Genomic DNA, 23,100 nt, shown 5'->3' with positions numbered 1-23,100 from the left:
ATAAGGTTTTAATTTTGCTTTTAAGAAAGGAAACCAAGACCATCTCCTGCCTGGCAGCTCTATCTTCAACATCCTTTGCCCAGTATATCCACTATCCCTCCTCTGGACATGTTCAAACCACTTCATCCTCGCCTCTCTAACTTTGTCTCCCTCTATTATACTCATTTCTAATTCTGTCCATCCTGGTGACTCCCAGTGGATGGTATCTGCAGCCCTGCTTCCTCAGTCGCTGTGCAAATCTCACAGCAGGAATGTCATTCTCACCACTCTTAACTCAGCTCTCAAGTGGTTAAAATGTTGTTGTTGTTTTTTTTAATTTTATTGAAAACGTCCTGACCTTGGACAGAAAACTGCAAAAATATTGGCCTAATGTACAGTAAAAGTGTTCAGACACAAAAATGAAGTGTGAAAGATTTATTTCAAATCATAATAACGACAAAGACAATGCGTAACCAACTACTGTGCAGTTCACTTAAGTCTCACCACATACATTCAGCAGCCACTTTATTAGGTTCGCCTGTTCAATTCAATTCAATTCAATTCATCCATCCATTCTCTTCCGCTTATCCTTTTCAGGGTCGCGGGGGGCGCTGGAGCCTATCCCAGCTGTCATAGGGCGAGAGGCGGGGTACACCCTGGACAGGTCGGCAGTCTGTCGCAGGGCCAACACACAGGGACAGACAACCATTCACACTCACATTCACACCTAGTGGCAATTTGGATTATCCAATTAACCTATCCCCACAAGCTGCATGTCTTTGGACGGTGGGAGGAAGCCGGAGTACCCGGAGGGAACCCACGCAGACACGGGGAGAACATGCAAACTCCACACAGAAAGACCCCGGCCTGATGGTGGAATTGAACTCAGGACCTTCTTGCTGTGCGGCAACAGTGCTAACCACCGTGCTGCTCAATTCAATTCGATTCGATTCGATTAAATTCAATTCAGCTAACATTTTCTTCAGCTTTTGACCTTTTCCTTCAGCTGCGTGAGCACTCAGCGAAGGTATACGAGGGGCTGGTTGCATTAGGAGATCTGACTGGACAATTGAGTGTGGGCAATAAAAATGAATGAAAGGGCACATCAAGGCAGCTAGGATTTACCAGCTGTACGCTGGCTTTGTGCAACAGTCTTAAGCTTACGAGTCAGTTCCTTTCCACTCGTGAAGGTCACAGCGTGTTGGTTTCTCTGGGCCAGCTTCTCCAGGGTGTGGCTGTCATCTCTTAAATGCACCTGAGTCCCGACCAACAGGAAGGGCGTCCCCGGGCAGTGGTGTGAAATCTCTGGCACCCACTGTGGAAAAATCAAGGTCAGGTTTGATGGGCTTTTACTGCAACAACTGACCTGTAGCTCTGTGTGTGCGCGAATATCTCTGAAGTTAGAAACCAAACAAAATTAACTTTGAGTTTGTCAAGACCAAATTTGAATTTAAAAGCAAGCTGAGTGTATTTTTGGACGAGTCTTTGAACTGAGGAGAAGAATTTCACATTTTAGTTTGTTGATTATTATACAAACGATTCTCTCAGACAAGTGCCCGTTTACTTTTTACCCATTATGAGCATCACTCATTATTCTCTGCCAGTAATTAAGGTTAGGATATGTATTTTTTTTTTTTTATTCCAATCCATTCAGCATTTAAATAACCTTTATCAGATTTAATGGTTCTGTTACAGACTTTTCAAAAAAGTGTTTTGCTTTTCTTTCACAAATGTGGGGATTAAATTGTGTTAAAATGTACAAGACAGTGATGTCAGTGATGAGGACCCAGGCACAGAGAGACTTGATGCATTTAAGAATCTTATGATTTAATAAAGAAATTTGCAGACTTGCACAGAGAGGGTAAATTTATGACGACTGATAACGGAGACGAAGATAACAGACGATGAGGACAGGGAGGAACAGGGGTTTAAATGCACCAAGGAGACAGTCAGAGGGAACTCGGGACAACTGGAGACATTTAAGGATGCAGGGACTGACAGAGACAGGGAAGAAGTCTCATCGTGATGAGTAAAGGTTATGTTGCCTGGCTGGGCAGCTCTCTGGGTGCTCAACATCCCCAAAGCTCTGATCCTTGAATCGCTCCTGGTCCCAGCTGTGTTTCCCTCCTGTCTCTCATTCCCTGATTGCTTCCTGTGTATTAAGCCCTGTGTTTTCTTTGGTCTGCGTTGCAGTCTACCCTCATCCTCTGCTGTGTGTTCTCACTGTCTGTATTGCGTAAGTTTATTTTGCATTTTCAGTTTTGTTACTTTTTGAGTTAGCATTAAAGCTGCAGCTGTGTGTCTGCACTTTGGGCCCTGTCCTACTTGCACACAGCCTTCACATGACAGAAGATCACGGCCATTACATGGACCCAGCAGGTGAGCCCGTCCAGCCGTTTTCCTCATGTTCTGGAGGCTCAGGAGAATTCACTCAGCTACCTGATTATCATCCACCATTACTACATCATCTTAAACTTCTATCCATAGGTCAAATATTAGCTCACTTATTAACTCAGTCACCAGCTCAGTCATCTGCTCAGCTGCCTGTTCAGCTAGAGGTCTCTGCATCTGCTGGCCCTGTGTCTGTCTCTGCAGTTCAGGAGAACAGTTTCAGCTGCCTTCCTCCTCTGGAGGGTCCGAGGGATCGCTCAGCCATCTCCTGTTCAAGGGATCGCTTCAGCCGTCCTCTGTCTTCGCTGAGGGGCCTGTGGAGCAGCTTCAGCCGTCCATTATCGCTGAAGGGTCCAAGGAAGGATTTCAGCACCTTGTGTCCGCTGACCGCTCTGAGTCCGCTAAGCCACCTCCTGAGTCTCCAACTGCAGCTTCCACGCTGTGTGGTCCTGCCTCATTTGGTCCACAACATGCTCGGATGGCACATCCATGTCCAGTACACCTGGCTCTTTTACGGCCGCCAACTCAACGTCGCCGGCTACTTTAGGGGCCACACTGGCTGGACATCATCGCTGTCATGGACGGCCTCCTGTACTGCGTCGCCACCGCTGCCTTCTGCGCAGCCATTTTTGGACTCTGTATTGCATGTTTATTTTGAATTTTCAGTTTTGCTACTTTTTGAGTTAGCATTAAAGCTGTTTTTGAGTGCTCCTTCAACCTCAAACTGAACTTGAATTAAAAGGATATGAAAGTGAGCTTTAAGATGACATTTGAAAGATTCTGCAGTATGAATATTAAGCAGCAGTTGTCCTGATTCTTGGATATTGAGGATAGGAACAAACCAACACTGGCCCAGATGAGTTCAGTCAAATGATGATTTCATTAAACACACGCGTGGGAAGATGTGCACTGTAACACGTCAACATAGATCTCCGCTAAAAAGCACACTTCAAAATGGTTTTAATATGTCAGGGTTCAGCCCCTTCTGCGTCAGCAAAGAATATAACATGCATAAGTTGCAGTTAATGACGGTTAGACAAATTTCCATTATCAGCAACATTTTACCATACATGGCTGTTTCTTTCAACTGTCTCACCCCCAGATGTTTCCCGTTGACTTGTCCAGTTTTCATCAACTGTTGCTTATGCAGGCACAAATGCAGTTACCAGCAAAATGTCTTCCTGGCCTCTGGCCCAGACTTTCTTCTGTAATTAACTGTGTTTGTAAGCATGTATGCATTAACCTTCTACACTCGAAGTTACTTACACAATAAATCGTTGGGACCATCACGCCAGACAAAGCTTATGACCTTAAATGGACTGAGCGTCAACTCTTCATGAGCACATTTGCAACGTGTACATAAAAATAACTACAACTACACCTTTAATAAAAGTTTTAATAAAATGCCAGTAATGAAAGCCATGTTTAGCAACAACATATTTTCTGTTATTTCCACACAGTTCATTCCAGAGTCTTAAAACTGTGACTGCAAACTCCCGATCCAAATTGAGACCTCTGCTGCACTATGAGCATCTGGCTAGAAGATCTTAGTGCTCTTTTGGGGTTAAATAAGTTGAGCTGGTTGGTTAAATAGCTGGGTACGACACCATTTAAAACTTTAAAAGTAAGGAAAATCTTAAAACCAGTAGAAAAATGGACAGGAAGCCTGTGAAAACCTGCTAAAAGTGGAGTGATGTGATCATGCAGCGGCATTTTGGACTAACTGCAAATGATAAAGAGAAGAGTGTTTCAGACCTAAACACAGAGGATTACAGTGGTCCAAACTAGGCCTGAAGGCATGAACACATTTTTCAAGGTCTTTTGGAAGAAGATGTGATTTTGTTTTGGTGATTTCACATAACTGATTAACATCTGGTCTTTACAACTGCGGTCGGTTGCTTCTCAGATTTAAAAGAAGTATCGAAAAACACTGATTTTTAACAATCAGAGAACAATGAGAAGCAAATAATGCAGCAACAACGTTGCTGACAGGTGAGTGTTTTGTTTTCTTCTCCTCGGTTTCATCTGTGATTTCAACATATATGTGTATATATAAAAAAAAAATTAAAAAAAATTTACACATAACATATAATATAATTGCAAGGAGGTATTTCTGTAGTCTATTGATACTAGATAGTGGAAAAGGGGTGGGATTAAATAAGCTTATGCTTCTTCCTGCTCCTTTTTGAACATGAACGTTATTTGGAGTTGTGGTTGCTCGTTTTCCTTTTGTTTTGCTTTGTTCATTTGTCTCTTTTAATTCTATTTTTTTGTACTTTTTCAACATGTTCAAAATAAAGATTCAATCAATCAATCAATCAATCAGTGGTATGGTATGACAGTTTAAGCAAATAGTAAGATGTGTATAAATATTGTCATTTTATAGATAATCAACTTTCAATTGATCTGTAGAAAAATATATAAATTAATTATTTTGATAGTTATTTAAAGTTTTAGTAGTAGTCAATGTTGATGTATGTTCTGATAAGGAATTTTTAAACTTTTTTTTGTTGTGTTGTTGTTGTTGGTTTTTTTTTTTTTTTTTATAAATTAATGTTTTTAACAGGCACACTGAGGTTTCCTTTAACTGACAGTCTTTGAGAGTTTGAATTTAAAGGGAAGCCTGTGAAGAGAATCACCTCATTAAATTAAGTCAGTATCTCCATCAAATTAGAAACAAACACAGATACCAGCTAAACAAACCTCTGTGACGTTCTGGAAAGATGACAGTGATTCAAATTGGGACAATGGCTGCTTTGACTGACTGGTGTTCCTCAGTGTCTGTCATCAAAGGTTTGACTGATACAGGATTTTTCCACACCAATGACTTCATCAAAGGTGCTGATGAGAATAGGGCTCTGTGGAAATCAAGTCAGAAAATTGAGATTTCATGGGTTAAACACTGAGACAATATTGTTTAAGTTTAAAAGTTGGATTAGGTAGAGGATCAATAGGATCCTCTAGGTCCATGATCCTGTTGGGGGTGACATATCTACAAGAAACCTACAGAAGTCCAGACGCTTTTCTTTCTAAGCCCCTGAGACAACGATGACCTGGATGACTGAGAACCTTCACACACACTGTACAGTAGAATTTTTTAATTTAATAAACTGAGCTTAGATGTATTTTTTTTTTACCTAATTTTACCTTGTCAAACATTCCCAGAGTGTACGTCTCTCCACCAACAATCACTGTCACAGCATACCTGTCAAACACCTGGAGAAAACAGGGAACAAAAGACATAAACAAAGATAAGTAAACATGCAAATGCAGCAGAATCGTTACAGCATGACTAAACAGAGTCAAACTGATTTATGAAATGAGCTGAGCACTTTCATGAATATTAGTTTGCAGCTGTTCAGGTAAGCAGATGTGTCATGTCTTGCGTTACTACTCCTTACTCACGTTCAGGCTTCTGCCACGTGTGTTAACAAGCAGCTTATCCCAACATTCCTGGTAACCTCGGCTCTGGACGTGAGTGGATGCAGGAAGTGTTTTATAGCTGCTGCGCTTACTTGAATACTTACTTTCAAACTTCAAACACACAACAACAGAAATTGGTCCACACTGTATTTGTGAGAACACAATACACAACCCACTTCGATTGGTTTTGCATGTATGTGCGTTTGTACTGTCTGTCTTTAGTGTCCTGTAGAGTTCAGTCACTGGTCTGTAAGTATCACAACCTGTGTGACACAAAAGAGCAGTTCAGAGCAACCTGAAATCTGTCTGGTTTATGTCTGCAGACTTTCATGCCACGAGTTTCCTGCAGAGAAAAATGTTTTTTTATTTTTTATTTTATCTGTGGTATTTAAACCACATAAAAATTGGGAACAAAATAAACTGTAAAGACAAGTAACAGTAACTGATTTGTGTATAGTTAAACTCACTATCCACATTAACCTTCTTATGGCAGCTGACTCTGGTTTACTTTCTATTCTTATTCTCCTCGATCTGAGTTCTGCTGTCGACACCATTTCTCACTCTGTTCTCCTCAGTAGGCTAGCCTCCATCGGTTTCCCCCATACTCACACTAGCTTGCTTTAAATCATACCTGTCTGATCACACTCAGTTTGTTCGACTCAAATCCTTCACTTCTCAGCCCTTTCCTCTGGTCACTGGCGTGCCCCAGGGATCTGTCCTGGGGCCCTTCTTTTCATTATCTACCTTCTTCCGCTTGGACACATTTTTCATAAATATAATATACAGTTTCACTGTTATGCTGATGACACCCAGCTTTATCTGTCCACTAAACCTGACTCTGCTCTCCCCCATCCTTCCTCACCCTCTGCTTAGCCGAACTAAATTCATGGTTCTCTTCTAATTTTCTCAAACTCAATAGTAACAAATCCGAGCTCCTCTTGGTCGGCTCTAAATCAACATTATTCAGAACCAACAGTTTCTCTGTTACTATCAAAAACTCGCCGGTCTTCGTTTCTTCCTCTGTGAAAAGTTTGGGTGTCATCCTCGACAGTACTTTATCTTTCAATTCACACATTAACAATGTTACTCGGTCTGCATACTTTCAGTTGCCAACATTAATCGTCTCCGTCCTTTTCTCACCCCACATGCCGCTGCCATTCTTGTTACTTCGACGGGTTTGGTTACTGCAACTCTCTTCTTTTTGGTCTTACTCAGAAATCCATCCACGAGCTCCAATACGTCCAGAACTCTGCTGCTCATATTATCACCAGGACCCCTTCTGTCCATCACATCACTCCTGTCCTGAAGCAACTTCATAGGCTTCCAGTCAAATATCGCATCATTGTTAAAACACTCTTGTACACATTTAAGGTAATTCATGTTCTCTCCCCGCCACATCTGTCTGATCTGGTTCAGATCACCATCCCATCTCAGTCTCAGATATTTTCTTCTCTTTCTCTCTCTGTCTCCTCCCCCCATCTTGCCGCCATGGGGAGCTGGGCATTCAGCTGCTCTGCTCCTTGACTTTGGAGTTCCCGACCTCCTGATTTAAGAAAAATAACTTCCTTCTCTCTCTTTAAGTCTTAACTCAAACATCAATTGTACAAAATAGCTTATCCCAAATATCCTCTCCACTCTGCTATTTTACATTTGTTTTATGTCTTATGCCTTTATGATTGTGTAAACTGCTTTTATGTTGCTTTTATTATTCTGCTGTGTACAGTGTCCTTGAGTGTTTTCAAAAGGCGCTTTCAAGTAAAATGTATTATTTTATTTGAAAAATGTGCAATTCAAACAGGATTTCAAAGTAAAGTTTAACATGAAAGCTTTTAATAGAAAATGTAAACATGATGTTAACAGTGCGTTCTAAAATAAATGTTTCTTTATAAAGGCATAGTAAGATATTAAATCATCAACACTTACTTGAGAAGTGCAAAAGTCAAGTTTCAGGTCTACAGAGCTCCACTGCCTCTTTGTCTGTTTATTAGAGTTTAATCATACTTTGCAAAAAACAAAAACAAAAAAAACTGTAAATAAAACAATGCTAAGTGTCAAAGTGTCAGTACAATGCAAGTCTTTATTGCCTGGTTAAAAGATAACCAAAAAGTTAGAGATTAACTGCCCTTCCAGTAATGTGTAATCAAGGTGGAGTTTAGAAACCTTTGTGTGTGGGTTAGTGTGGGACTGCAAACTGCTAGTGTAATTTTTTTATTTTATTTTAACAGAGGGACGTTACAACATGCTTGTGTTAAACATTATTCTCCACATCAACTCTGTAGACAGTTTTATTACAACTCAGTTAATGATGAAATTTAATTTAAAAACTATATTGGTGGTAATAATAACTGAATTACTTTGCACACTCATCAAGAGCCAGCAAAGCAAAGAGCTCATCATTTACAGGAGCATAAAATTGTACTTATCCATGAAACTGTGGCCACAAAGATGCACAAGTGATGCAGCCAGTCATAAACAACATGGTGCTTTGTATTCAGATAGCGACACGCTGCACCAACATACTCAAGCCAAGTTACCTTTTAGATGTGCATATTCTACACTGATAATTATAATTTAACTAAAAATGAAGAAAGATTAATCAACAGTATGAAAGTAAAAGTATTTTCAATGCTGAAAAAAAATCTCAAGAAGTCAAGGAAATGCACACATTTGATCTTGATAACTGAAATATTCAAAATTTAAATCTTTACTGACATAATGCTCTTGTCATCTTTTCAGTGTGAATGCAAAGCAGACAACAAATAGTTTAGATGCTTTATTAAAAGAGGTATAATCAAAAGACAGGGCATGTGGACAGGTAGGCAGCAATTCAGAGAAAATGAGAGAGGCTTGGTGGAGACTTTGCAGGCATGCGAGTAAAAAAATGTGTCCCAGAAGTTCTTAGTTGGATTCAGCTCTGGAAAATGTCAGAGACAGTCAATGGTATCAATGCCCGTATCCACAATGGTTCTGAGGAGGTCATCTGTATGATCCTCCAAGGATATGCCTCCCAGACCATCGCTGACCACTGCCAAACCATCATGCTGGATGATGCTGCAGTCAGAAAAATGCCTACACTGCATCTCAAGACTCTTTCACATCCATCTGTATGAACCTGATAGACTCTGGTGATGCATGACGTGGGACTGTGAGCACAGGTCCCACTAAAGGATGTCAGACCCTTATTCCAGCAGATGGAGTCTGTTTCTCATAGTGTGCGGCCAGAAAGCACTCCGGAGGCCATTCCTTAGGCCTCTGTCAGTGTTCCTCCTGTTATACTCGCTACACTCCAGTGTCCTGATCAGGCGTCCTTATTGTTACAACCCACTTGCTTCCTGCACCTGCTTCCACTGTGGATCACTAGTTACCATTGTAAAGACACACCTTTACTCGTAAATGTCCAAATTGTATTCTTGAGCAAGCAAAACCCACCTCATTAGTCTCTGCTTGTGAAGTGTTTCAGAAACACCAAAGGGCATAGAGAGCACCTAGAGGTCAGCTTGCATCGATATGCCATTCTGGAGAAGTTGTTCTACCTCTCCAACCTGAATGTGTTGGAAGCACCATCTCATGCTACCAGCAGTGACAAGGACATAAACAAAAAGTTGAACTGGAGAAAAAGATCAGATGTAAGGACAGAGCAATGGTTTTTGGTTACTATCTGTAAAACCAGTCTCTTTTTTCCCCTTTTCCTATTTTCCTGTTCCCTCTCCAGTGAACCTCGTGTCACTTTCATTTGCACCAAAGGAAGCAAAAGTAAAGTGCATCAGCGCCCCCCGATCCACTTTACAGCCCAAATGATCCCAAATCACACACTGCTTCTTCGTGTGACAGCTTTGTTAAATAAATAATATGTCATGTGTTGTTGTTCATCTACGGTTGTAATTAAATCATTTTAAAACCTACTAAGGAATAGATGGTTTCCTGCGTGCAGTTTCCTGCTCACATGGTTGTACCTTAAACACAAGCTGCATATGAACAGGTCAATGCAAAGCTGTAGAGGCTGAGAATGATATTAGTTGATAGAAGTTTGTGTCCATTAAAAAAATGAGCGAGTGAATGACACTAATTAATACTGCATAAAAATTACAATGTAAACATAAGTTCAGAAAAACCTAAACTACTGTATATAAAGACTTGCCTGCACTCATTAATAATAAATCTGCATAAATTATTTATATTTGTCCAATATACTTTTGTATTTTTATTTTTAGAGCATTTTCAGCTCTGCTTGCTAAATAAAGAGATATTTATATTGTTTTTGGTCTAACTTTTGAAAAGATGCGGGTGAAACCACGGAGAAACAGACGAGGAAAACGTTGGTCTGTGGGTAGCTGAGGGCTCGCAATCTGTCATACTCCTCCTGACCTGAAGGGTGAGACACAAAAAGCCTGATTAAAAGTTAGATTAATGCTATTATCTGAAACATTTAAGTGATTAATGGAAAATTATTTTTTTTAAGTTAGCATGGGGCAACAAAAGGCTGGAAAATTACATTTTTTGAAAAGAAACAGCTGGAGCAATATTTCCGACTGATTGGGTTAATTTGCAACAGATCAGTAACAGGATTTAAAAATATAAAAGGCACATTTAATAGACACAGTTTCTCAGAATGTTCATCAATCTGAAAATTGTGGAACAATTTCAGAACAATATTCCTTAATGTGAAAACTGTGGTATCTCGTCATTTACAGTAGAGTGTCATCAAATGTTTAATAAAACCTGGAGTAGTCTCTCACCAAAAAGGCTGTTCCAGATTATTCCTCCCCTGTTTATATTCTTTCATCTCTTTTTTGGAAAAAGCCCAGTGATGGAAACACCAACAGGGTTGTCTTTTATGTCTTATTGTTCCCTCAATGATGGCTTACATCAGTTTGATGATTGAAGGCATGTAATGATGTGAAATAAACACTTCGCTCAAATGTCTTGAACCTGTCAGAAAAATACATACCGCGGTAAACTACAAAAAAATGTAATTAAATGCACTAATGAAGTATTCAGACTTCTTTACTTCTCACCTCTCTTCAAAACTAAAAGTATGAGTATTACTAAAGTAATACTAAAAGTAATTTATTAACAATTCTTGTTTTATTAATGTTGTTAGCATGGAAAACACTAGCCGGTATTCAGGCTGTACACGTGCCCTTTTACAGTTGAAATTATCCTCAAAGTCTGCTTGTAGTAGAAAACAAAAACATACAAACATTTATTTTCACACACAATCCTGAATTCACAGGAATTAGCTTGAATGTCCTTGTAATGCACCAGACACGGTATGAAAAGTGTTTCACTCCACAGCTAGTTAATGCCTCTCTACAGTGCAGAAGTCCAACAACCCACACTGCACGACTGTGTATTAAAAAACAGTACATAAAAATTAAATAAGTGGGAAAATACAGTTTAGCAATAAACATTACACTAAAAGAAGATTTTAAAGCAAAATTAAATTACCCATCCTACACTTAAATGTATTCACAGTAATTCAACTCAAAATTATTAACAAATATACATTCTGCAAAATGCGAGTGAAGTAAGAGAAACTTACAGACCTTTATCTTATACAAATGTGTTCATTGAAATACATTTTGTGAATGACATTATAATTGCCCCTAAAGGTTTGATCTCCTGCTGCTGCTGCTACTAATATAAATATTACTTAACTGAAATTTTTAGTATTTATTAAACTGAATGTAGATTTGTTTTGTTTTTTTACCTGAAGTGTCCCAGAGTTCCAGATTGTACTTCTCACCATTCGTCACTGTAGCAAAGTAGTTATCAAACACCTGGGGGAGACAGAGGGCAAGGAGGACGAGGGTTGGTTAATAAGATCAGTGCCTCAGGTCTGGGCTGTGTGGATATCTCTGGCTGTGTCCCAATTCAGGGTCTGCACGCTTGAAGTACGCGCACTACGTACGGTGCGTACTATAAGTACGAGAAGTGCGGAAGTGAGAGGCTTGTGAAATGGGACGGTATACGCTTCGTCGCGCTGTTCAGGTTGCCTAGCAACCATGATCCTAACCGCGAGACACGTTACATCCAGCTTTGTTTGACAGGAATGAAGGAGAAAAATGTTTTGTTGGTCATTCATTTTTGTCATGACATCACTTTGATTAGTTGAGTATCTGAGGCTGAGACCACGGGACTGTAAACATGATTGTTGGGCTTCATTTCTGTGCTGAACAGTCATTTAAGATTAGTTAGTAAATAACAATTAGTTAATGTTGTTCATGAGACTAAAGTCATCTCACTGTGGTAATGTAAATATAATATGGCCAATATTATAGTATTGTCAGATTATTTTATATATAAAAACACCCAGCACGCCCCTGCGGGCGGTTTATCCTTCAAGCTCGGGTCCTCTACCAGAGGCCTGGGAGCTTGAAGGTCCTGCGCAGTATCTTAGCTGTTCCCAGGACTGCGCTCTTCTGGACAGAGATCTCCGATGTTATTCCCGGGATCTGCTGGAGCCACTCGCCTAGCTTGGGAGTCACCGCACCTAGTGCTCCGATCACCACGGGGACCACCGTTACCTTCACCCTCCACATCCTCTCGAGCTCTTCTCTGAGCCCTTGGTATTTCTCCAGCTTCTCGTGTTCCTTCTTCCTGATATTGCTGTCATTCGGAACCGCTACATCGATCACTACGGCCGTCTTCTTCTGTTTGTCTACCACCACTATGTCCGGTTGGTTAGCCACCACCATTTTGTCCGTCTGTATCTGGAAGTCCCACAGGATCTTAGCTCGGTCATTCTCCACCACCCTTGGGGGCATCTCCCATTTTGACCTCAGGACTTCCAGGTTATACTCGGGACAGGTGTTCCTGTACACTATGCCTTTGACAGTTCACTCTTCGGCCACTGCATCTTATTAGGGAAATTCCACATACATAAATGGGCGATCGTGGCTCAAGAGTTGGGAGTTTGCCTCGTAATCGGAAGGTTGCCGGTTCGAGTCCCGGCTTGGACAGTCTCGGTCGTTGTGTCCTTGGGCAAGACACTTCACCCGTTGCCTACTGGTGGTGGTCAGAGGGCCCGGTGGCGCCAGTGTCCGGCAGCCTCGCCTCTGTCAGTGCGCCCCAGGGTGGCTGTGGCTACAATGTAGCTGCCATCACCAGAATCAGAATCAGAATGGGTTTATTGCCAGATGTTGAGGTTTACAACATTAGGAAATTGCTGCGGTGCTTCAGTGCAGACAATAAGAATTAAAGTGCTATGTAGAAAGAAAGATATGTGCATGAGATATACATGAGATATATACATGAGAATAAGAATTATGAGTGCTACGTAGAAAGATATATACATGAGTGCAGGTGGTGATCAGTGCCAAACATGAAATGATGCAGTGACACAGCGTAGGGTCATGTGTTAGTGGCGGGGACAGTCATGTGGTTATTGTTCATGTGTCCAACAGCAGAGGGGAAGAAACTGTTCTTGTGGCGAGAGGTTCTGGTGTGAATGGACCGGAGCCTCCTGCCTGAGGGGAGCAGGTCAAACAGACTGTGTCCAGGGTGAGAAGGGTCAGCTGAGATCCGGGCTGCATGCCGCAGTGTCCTGGAGGTGTACAGGTCCTGCAGAGATGGGAGTCTGCAGCCAATCACCTTCTCAGCAGAGCGCACAACACGCTGCAGTCTCTGTTTGTCCCTGATAGTGGCTCCAGCGTACCACACGGTGATGGAGGAGGTGAGGATGGACTCGATGATTGCAGTGTAGAATTGCATCATCGTCCGTGTTGGCAGGTTGAATTTCTTCAGCTGCCTCAGGAAGTACATCCTCTGCTGGGCTTTCTTGATGACGGAGGTGATGGTGGGCTCCCACTTCAGGTCCTGGGTGATGGTGGTACCCAGGAAGCGGAATGAGTCCACAGAGGTGATGGGGGTGTCAGTCAGGATGATGGGGGGGAGTGGGGCTGTGTGAATTCACCAGTGTGTGAATTAGGGCTGCTCAATTAATCGAATTTTAATCACGATTACGATCTGGGCTTTCAACGATCATTAAAAATGACTGAGCCGATTATTAGCCCCTCCTTCATTTATCCGCGACACATTAAAGGCGGGTCCGGGAAAATATTGTCGGGCATAAACCGGTCCGTGGCGCAAAAAAGGTTGGAGACCGCTGATTAAGAGGACCCGAGGGAAGCTCGGAAAGCTAAGCAGAAGTTATTTGGAGAGGAGAGTGACTGCTGTTGGTTGAAAAGAGAGGTAAAAAAAAAAAAAAAACTTCAGTGGTGTTGCACACTATTTTATATTATTTTTTAAAGTCATTGTTAACCCTTTAAAGCCGTCAGAGCAGCACGCTCTGTTTTGTGTAACTATTTTTAAATCCCTGTAGAACCTGAACCGTGTAAGCTAGCGCAATAATTTGTTTGCATATGAAACCAGAGGAGTTGTACTTACAACTTATGCCATCAGCTTGTCCTCGGTCACGGTTTCCTTCCACATAAATTGCATAAAAAGCTCTTGCAGGAACAAAAACATAATATTCCAGAAACACGCTTCGCCGATCCGATCAGCTGTTCGTAACACTTCCCACATTGAAAAAGTGGTCAGCACGAACTATCACATGTCCGCCATTTCCTGGCCGAAACCGGAAGTGATGTCATTTTTGCGGAAATGTAGTTTTTTTTACTTGTAGGCCTTAAAAACCTATACTGGTCATGTTTGACTTTTCTGAATAGTTTCTGGGATGCTTAGAACTCGAATTGCACTGCTGGAAATAGTTTATTTTGATGCACATGCTGTTTTCTTTGCAAATTTGCATCATAGGATTGTTTTTTTGTTTTTCCTGCAGTATATAAAAATTGGTGTATCTCCAAAATAAAACTATGAAGACACTCAAAATAAGTTTCCTGTTATTGTAAACTATTTTTTGCAACTTTTTTGTATTTAAAGTTTTGAGGGATAAGCCTCTTAAATTTCTCCAAGTAGAAATATATGTAAAAACAAAAACGATTTTCAATTTTTTTGTAGTATATTGCACTTTTTTGCAATTAATGTAGTTACTATGGACTTAATGTATACATATTATTAAAATATGGGCTATAACAGTTATATAGCAACTTGAAATGCTCCCACAAATGGCACTACAGCATGTAAAAATATAATATAAGCTCTGGCGGACTTGGTGCTATAGTAGGTCTTAAAGGGTTAAATAAATATCGTCAAATAATCGAGCTCTCAATTTCAGTGAAAATAATCGTGATTATCATTTTTGCCATAATCGAGCAGCCCTAGTGTGAATGTGTGTGTGAATGGGTGGATGACTGGATATGTAAAGGGCCTTGGGGTCCTTAGGGACAAGTAAAAGCGCTATATAAATACAGGCCATAAATGTAAATTTCAAAACTCAACCCCATCATTTAATTTGGTTTTGATTGAAATTGAATATTACTTAAACTCTCTTAAATTAACTTCCAATAAAAAAGGTTTATCATTGATTGAAATTCATTCAGAAATGTTTAACGAATGAGCTGTCACAACTTTCAAGTACAAAGTTGTTATGAAGTCTGTCACATCGCCCCCCCCCCCCCCCCTTTTTCTTTTTTTCTTTTTTCATCCTTTATTTATTCATCCTTCTTATTTCATTGTGCTGTATATTGTTACTCTTATTTGCCTTGTATGTCTACTGTACAAACTGAACTGGAATGACTGACTGTTCGCTTTATAAGTTCAATAAAGTTTGGAAAAAAAAACCTCTTCGGCCGCTCCCTTCTGCCGTATTTTGCGGCAAAATTATCCACACCCACCACCGCGCTATGAATTGTGGGATATATGGGACCACGAAGCGTGCACCGGACCACGCTTGATATTTGGGGAAATCGACGGCGCATTTGGAGTATGCATTTGAAGCACACTTCGAATTAGTATTTAGTATTTAGTATTTATTTATTTATTGTCATTGTCAAGAACAATGAAATTGCGTTTGGGGCTTCCATACAACCCAAAAAAAAAAAAAAAAATTGGGACAGCCGTCGTCGCGTGGCGGTGACGTAACCGCACTTAAAATGCGTACTTCAAGCGTGCAGACCCTGAATTGGGACACAGCCTCTGTCTGCCTCTGAATCCACAATAACAGCCCCCAGGCTGTTATTGTGGATTCCCACCTCCGTTTTCAAGTACATTTCATGACAAAGACACAGGCCCTCTCTCTCACTCTGTCTCTCTCTCTCTCCTCACACACGCACACTTTCATTTCAGGCGCTGTGTGTTTTTCTTTTCTTACAGGTGCAGCAGTTGGTGATACAGTGCGCATTTCTTTTGTTCTTTTATTATATTTTCACCTATTGTCACCCCTCTTCCCTTTTTCCTGCCTGTCCTGCCTTACACATTCTCAAACTGTAACACATATAATGTAATAACTGAAATAACAGGAATTGTAATGAATAAGTAAAAAGATAAAATAAACACCTGAACAAAAGAAGCCTATGAATAATTTATAGAGCCAATCTTGGAAAAGAAAAATTTGTTTGCACAACAGAACATTCGGATCATAACTTTGATTGTAAAGCTGTCACACAGGAGAGGATTAAAAAAAAAAACCAAAACAATTATTCAAAAAATAAAATAAGATCTTGAGAAACATTGCAGGTTGTTGACATGGACTGAATAAACTGATAAAACTGGGATTTATTAGCACACTACTCACTGTGGGGATGTACTCAGAGGGATACTCTTTGGTTACGTATGTGATGAGCATGCAGGTCTTTCCCACTGCACCGTCACCCACCACCACACACTTTATTCCCTTATCCTGAGAGAAAGAAAAAGAATTAAGGGAGGAAAAGAAGAAATGTTGGGAAGCAAATGAACTGTGTCAGGTAAAGCAGTTTCACCCCAGTTCTTTTTATTCCTCAGGCCTCCAGTAGTCATTTCACAAAACCTTAACAATACAATACAACTTTATTTGTATAAGACATTTAAAAACCAAAGTGCTTTACAGTAAAAACAGGAAAATTAAGACATGATTAAATAAAAGACTATTAACAAAGTACCACATATGTCATCAGGTTGAGGGCACAATTATACAGGAATAAAAGGGGATAGAAGAACAAAGTTACTAAGAACAGATATAGCCAAAAGATAAAGTACATAGATAAAAAATTGAACCAAATATAAAACAGGGATGCTAACGAGATGGAAAAGCTATGTTGAATAAATGAGTTTTTAAACGGGATTTAAAAGATAAAACGGAGTCTGACGCACAGATAGCGATAGGAAGGTTGTTCCACAGATTTGGTGCAACCAGGGCAAAAGCACGGTCACCCCTAGATTTAAGTCTAGATCTAGGCTGAGCCAGGAGTAATTGGGCTGAAGACCCGAGGGCTCGTCCAGGGACATCTAGACTAAGGAGATCGACAAGATAACGAGGGGCTAAATCATTTATAATTTTAAAGGTGAGCAACAATATTTTAAATTCAATGCAATATTTTATGGGTAACCAATGCAACTCAATAAGAACAGGGGTGATAGAGGCATGCTTTCTAGTGCCAGTCAGGAGGCGAGCGGCAGCATCCTGGACAAGCTGAAGTCTGTGAAGGAGAGCGGAGTGAAGACCAAAGTAGAGGGAATTACAGTAATCCAATCTAGAAGTCACAAAAGCATGAATGAGCTTTTCAAGATCTTTATGAGGGACATAGTGCTTAGCCTTAGCAATAAGGCGCAGTTGGTAAAAGCTAGATTTGATTACTGAAGACACTTGTTTGTTAAATTTAAAAGAGCTATCCAGCAGGATAGCACCTGAACGTGCTTCAACAACGTGGCCTGCGGCGAATCCTGAGAATTTCCTACCAGGACCGAATAACAAATGAGGAAGAGCAGGCACCCGCCCATAGCCGATGTTGTTGCAGAAAGGGGCTTCCGCTTTGCGGGCCATATTTTACGCCTACCCCCTCATCGCCCAGCTAAGATTGCCATGACATGGCGTCCACACACTGGCAAGCGAAAGCAAGGCCGACCAAAGACCACATGGCGTCAAGCATTCATGGACGATCTGAGAACTGTCGACATTGCCTGGGACGAAGCTGAAGCAGTTGCTGCTGACCAACATCGATGGAGATCACTAGCTGCCCGATGCGCCGCTGCATCGGGCAGCTAGTGATCTAATCCAGCAGGACACCTAGGTCACTAACTGAGTCAAAGAAAGACGTGGCAAAGGAACCAAAGGCTAATAGGCCCCAAGGGATATGGTTGCCAAACACCACAATCTCCGTTTTCTTTTCATTCAGGATAAGGGAATTGTCTGAAAGCCATGCTCTGACTTCTCTCATGCACTCGAGGAAGCAGTGTCATCATTAGTGGTGCAACGGATCAAAAGTCTCACGGTTTGGATCGGAACATGTTTTTTTTGTCACGGATCGGATCAATTTTCGGATCAGCAGAAAAAAAGAAGAAGACAAAAATTTAACTCGCCGTTTACTTATTTAAGTATTTTTTGCCTTTTAAAAAACATTCAACTCAAGACTCATTCCACGCAATTATATAAAAACAAATTAATATGCAATATAGGGCAGTACAGGGCTTTCCATCTCCCACTCCGCTGTGATATAATGAGCAGTCACGGTCACGTAGCTTTCCGTTGCCCTGGAGGTCCACCCATTTGTAGTTAGGGCAACAGATGCCTGGGACATGCGACGGGATATCATAGCGTGGCTCAAGCACGTTCATCGTAGTTTAAACTGGTACTGTCAGCGTAAATCTCGTTAAAATGACGTTAATGCCATAACTGCATTAACGTGGAAAATCTCCGTTAACTAGTTACCGCGGATCGCCCCATGCATGGGGCTGCACGGCGTCAATGCGTCAACTAATGCGTTGACTGGTTTAAACACCTTGTTTTGCACAACAGAATACGGCCTCCCGTCTGCAGCTAAACACCCCGATAGCTTCTGAAATAGCTTTAGCCCGGTCGGATTGGGCAGCAAAGGGCTGCTTAAATACCGCAAACTCCTCTGCTCCTCCACTTGGACCGCTAGCGCTGACCATAGCTATCGCTTGACAGACTGACCACGCGCACCATACACATACTTTTTTCTTCTTTTTCGAATCTTCGGATCACGTGTGTGCCGAACCGTGGAGTAGGATCGGTTCGGATTATGGATCAACTGTGCTCCATTGCACCACTAGTCGTCATCATCTAATTGAAAATATATCATTGGCATAGAGGTGATAAGAAATGTTATATTTTTCAAAGATTAAGCCTAGGGGGAGCATACAGTATGTAATGCCGTTAAGTATTTAAAATACAAAATACAGTGGAACCCCGACTTACGAATACCCCATTTAACGAAAAATTCAAGTTACGAAGGCGCTGAACGGCAATATTTCTGCCCGTGTAACGAAATCCGCTGGCTCTGATTGGCTGAGCCTACAATGCCCACAATGCCTTCCGAATCATGTGACAACCCCTTGGCTTTCGTAATTGCGCTGCGCTGTTCCACTTGAACGACGTATTGTTGTTCTAATTAGTAATTAGCCTATAGCCCATCGTTCAGCATCGCCTCACTCAAAAGGCGCGATGGGTGCTTCGACTTACGAAAGACCCTCGGGAACGAATTAATTTCGTAAGTGGGGGTTCCACTGTATGAGTAACTGTATTCCGTTACAGTTACCATTCAAAAAGTTGGAATTCAGAATGCAGTTACTTTGTTGAAATAAAGGGATTACACGGCGGTCTTTTCCCGTTTCATATGTTCGGCTATGCCCTCTCTAATTTTGGTCATTCCACGTCGGTGGAAACCCAAACAAAACGCGCATTAAAAGGCTCTAATGTCTGTGTCTCAATCTCGCGTCTCATAATGATGTGAAGAAATATTTTTAAAAATGATTTAATCTGAAGGCAACAATCAGAGTGTTACAGGCATCGCCCTAATGCATGTAGCCTCATGGGCAGTGTAGTCCATGCTGCAGGGAGAATGGACCGTCATACCCGTTATGTGTCTGTGAGCGAGGGAGAAAAAGGAGAGTGGAAAAGTACGAGCTGTCACTGAGCAGAAACGGGAGCTGGAAGCATGTAAATATAATAATAACCACTGCAGCCAAAAAGAGTGCCTGACGAGCCCAGCTGTAAGTAAGCTGTTAAGACTCGACTGTACACAGTGTTCGTGTTTTCCTCTGAAACAATAAGTTTCGTTGCAGCAGCCTTTCAACGCCTCTCTCTGTCTCTCGCTAGCAAAGTTGACCCAGACAACAAAGTAAAGCTATTTTTCGGCTACAAGCCCGACACGGAACCCGAAGTATTAGCCAGAGGTCCCTTTACTACGGTTGGGAGGCATGTATTCTGTAATCTGTAGTGGGATACATTTTAAAAGTAACCTTTCCAATATTATGTGTGAGAGACAATAATGCTTATGCTAGGCCTTCAAAAGGCTGAAGTTTAGCCAGGAAAGACCCTGACATGCAGTGCATGACACCAGAGTTCTTGTTCTCAATAAATGCAGCGGAATTTATCGAGGAGTTTAAGATGATGTCATCCTGCCCTTTGCACCTAACAGCAACAACTCTTCTGGGAAGGCTGAGTGTGTTTATGGGAATCTTTGATCTGCATATAACCTTAAAATTAAAGACTTTAATAAGTGAATATGTACAGAAAAATCTTAGTTTAACATTGGTTTAAGTGAATTCAGTCCTACACTTTGTGATGTCATGCCCCCACCACCTCTGGGCATAAGCTGGAAACTCTCAGACTGACACCGGCTTCATCTACAAAAGAAAACACAAAACATCCATAAAATGTGAGCAAAGCTTAATTAAAACAGATGAACAGAGCACACTGTGTTTAGAGACACACAGACTATATTAAAAAGTGTTTAGATACTAATATAACTTATAATGTCTATTACAAGTCATTACTAGTCATACTATTAATGACTATGTAATGACTGATAGTCTGCACATCACTGGATACACTATACTATCTTCTAAAAATACATTTTGCACAATTCAAATATAGAAAATAATCGAATGCTTACCTGCTTACTCCCAGAGAAGATGTGTGGGGCACAGCGTAGCACAGGATCTCCTCCCGATCATTCACGAATCACTTTTCAGTATCATCAGGTCTGATGTTTTACTCAGCACTGAGATTTATTTTCACCATGATTCAAATGCTGTCTACGAAGTCATCTCACTGTGCGCAGTCCGTCAGGTGCATCCAGTCGATCCTGTTCAGCGATCTGCGGCAGGGAAATGATTTTCATGATATGGCTCATGTTTAAAAGCAAAACCATTTCAGTTCAATCCCAAGTGAGTCAAACCAAAAACGCTACAAAATAATAATGTATATTTTATGTTACTGGTTTATTTACTTACTTTTTGTTTTCTTTAGGAGTAGTAGTATATCCACAATGTCAGTTTTTCAGTGTAAACTGCAGATTACGTCTCTGAGAGCGTCTACCTTACCTGGAGGGCTGGTGATATTGTGTTGCATTTAGTTGCTTCCAGTAAAATTCAACTCCTCACCTGTTGCAGAACTTGTGACTGTGACTTTCGGCATTTGACAGCTGGGATAGGCTGATCCTGATTTGGATAAGTAGAAGAAAAATGATGAATCTCTATATATAATAATATACATAATCTAATCTATTAATTCTTACCCATTTTCTGAGTTAAAAGCCCTCTATAGAATAATTCCTGCGGTGATTAATGTTTCAGCTGGTAACGCGTTGTTGAACCGATGATTTCTTAAACAACCATGTCTAAGGCAGGATCTTTTTTTGAGTAACCAGCTATTGAGCTCTAAGAGACCTCACTGCTGTCTAATACTAAAATACTGAAAAAATTAGATGGGACTTAATGACACCAGTGACCAATATATATATATATATATTTAGTTTGCTCCCTTATTCCATTAATCAAGACAAGAACTAACAGACTTAAAAACTCCTTTGTCCCACACGCCATCACACTGTTTAACTCCTCTCTGGAGGGGAGAGGGAGGGGAAACAGGAGGACAAAGGAGGGGGGAACAACTAAGCTGTAGTGCCTCTGCACCTCACTGTACAATACCTTGTGCAATACTTTTTGTAAATAGTCAACAGTGCAATAGACTCAATACTTGAAATGTGCAATTCACTTGTATTTTTATTTTTTATTCTTATTTATTCTATTTATCCCCTTTGTATATTTTATTTATATTTGTCTCTGTATTTATATGTGTGTGTGTGTGTGTGTGTGTGTGTGTGTGTGTGTGTGTGTGTGTGTGTGTGTGTGTGTATATATAACAGTTCTGTAACTGTAACTTTGGTCGTTGCTGTGCTTTTTTTGGAAGTCGAATTTCCCAGAGGAACCCACCCGAGGGATTAATAAAGTTCTATCTTATCTTATCTTATCTTATCTTATCTTATCTTAATTTTTTGTTTGAATGGCATAAAAAGGTGAATAAATAACAAAAAAGGTAACTACAAAGCTGAATAATTCCCATGTTAATGACTTTCTTCAGTTTTTGTGTGTGTGAACAACATAAAACCACTAAAAACATTTTCAGCTTTTTTACGGTATCAGAAAAAAAACTTGAACTTTGATCAACCTACAGCTGACACAAATCCAGTGTTTCAGCTGATTTGTAGAAATCAACATTAAACTATCAGGTTTTAATTTAAGACAAATCTTCATCAACAAAGGTGTGAAAGCTGCTGAGAGAAAGATGGCTTCTTTATGACAGTGTTCATACAAAAAGATAGCTGCACCCAGGGCTGGACTGGGACAGAAAATCGGCCCGGGCATTTTGACTAGAGACCGGCACACCAGGTATTATGGGAAAAGCCATAAAGCCTTTGAATGAAAACAAACTGTTGTGACAGTGATGTACACTGTCACTGTCAGTAAAACAGCCTGCTTACGGGAAAGTAACAGTAATCAAATTACTTGTTTGCAATAGTTATCCCTTACATTACTTGTTACTTGAAAAAGTAATGGGGTTAGTGCCCGTTTGTGGCCTACAGCAAGCAGAAGAAGCTCTGGACCCAGATCAGTTTGTCATATCCTCCTGAGAGACCCGGCTTTTTCATCTATGTCCTTTCTAATGAACATTAATTTGGTCTATATCTATTGACTTATTTAAGCGACACTACTAAGTCCTGATGCGCTCAATAAAACACAAGATATCTCATGATATCTCGTGTATTGGTGGACTCTTTTAGCTCCAAACAGGCAGGAAATCGCAACAGTTAAACAGAAAATACATTCTTCCTTGGTTCTCAGGAAGATATTTTATTCAATTTTTCTCTCACTTTGATGTGTATTTGTGGAGTTCCATCTTCCTGTAATGTGAAGGCAGCAAACATCAATGGCCTGGTGACTGCAGCTCTTGCCAGCCACCTT

The 23,100-nt window shown here is 40.7% G+C and overlaps 1 protein-coding gene across 1 annotated transcript; it reads right to left on the bottom strand.

Moving 5' to 3' along the window:
- Nucleotides 1-440: 440 nt before the first annotated feature.
- Nucleotides 441-23,033, bottom strand: LOC146682448 (cdc42 homolog). The gene is made up of 11 exons (XM_085446939.1): nt 23,010-23,033; nt 21,091-21,297; nt 20,751-20,954; nt 20,412-20,481; nt 16,430-16,534; nt 11,504-11,573; nt 10,062-10,158; nt 5,898-5,904; nt 5,518-5,586; nt 5,074-5,151; nt 441-1,294 (listed from the first exon to the last, which is right to left on the bottom strand). Exons 4-11 carry the CDS (start codon nt 20,445-20,447, stop codon nt 1,094-1,096), a joined length of 663 nt encoding a protein of 220 aa, XP_085303065.1. The 5' UTR covers nt 20,448-20,481; nt 20,751-20,954; nt 21,091-21,297; nt 23,010-23,033; the 3' UTR covers nt 441-1,093.
- Between the last annotated feature and the right edge of the window lie 67 nt (nt 23,034-23,100).

The sequence above is a fragment of the Copadichromis virginalis genome, linkage group LG22 (genome assembly GCF_057382275.1).
Source record: "Copadichromis virginalis isolate Kocher_CV1m ecotype Utaka linkage group LG22, C_Virginalis_male_GT1.1, whole genome shotgun sequence".
Classification (NCBI taxonomy): domain Eukaryota; kingdom Metazoa; phylum Chordata; class Actinopteri; order Cichliformes; family Cichlidae; genus Copadichromis; species Copadichromis virginalis.
Note: the sequence above shows the minus strand (reverse complement) of the source record. Positions and strands in the feature narration are given on the sequence as shown.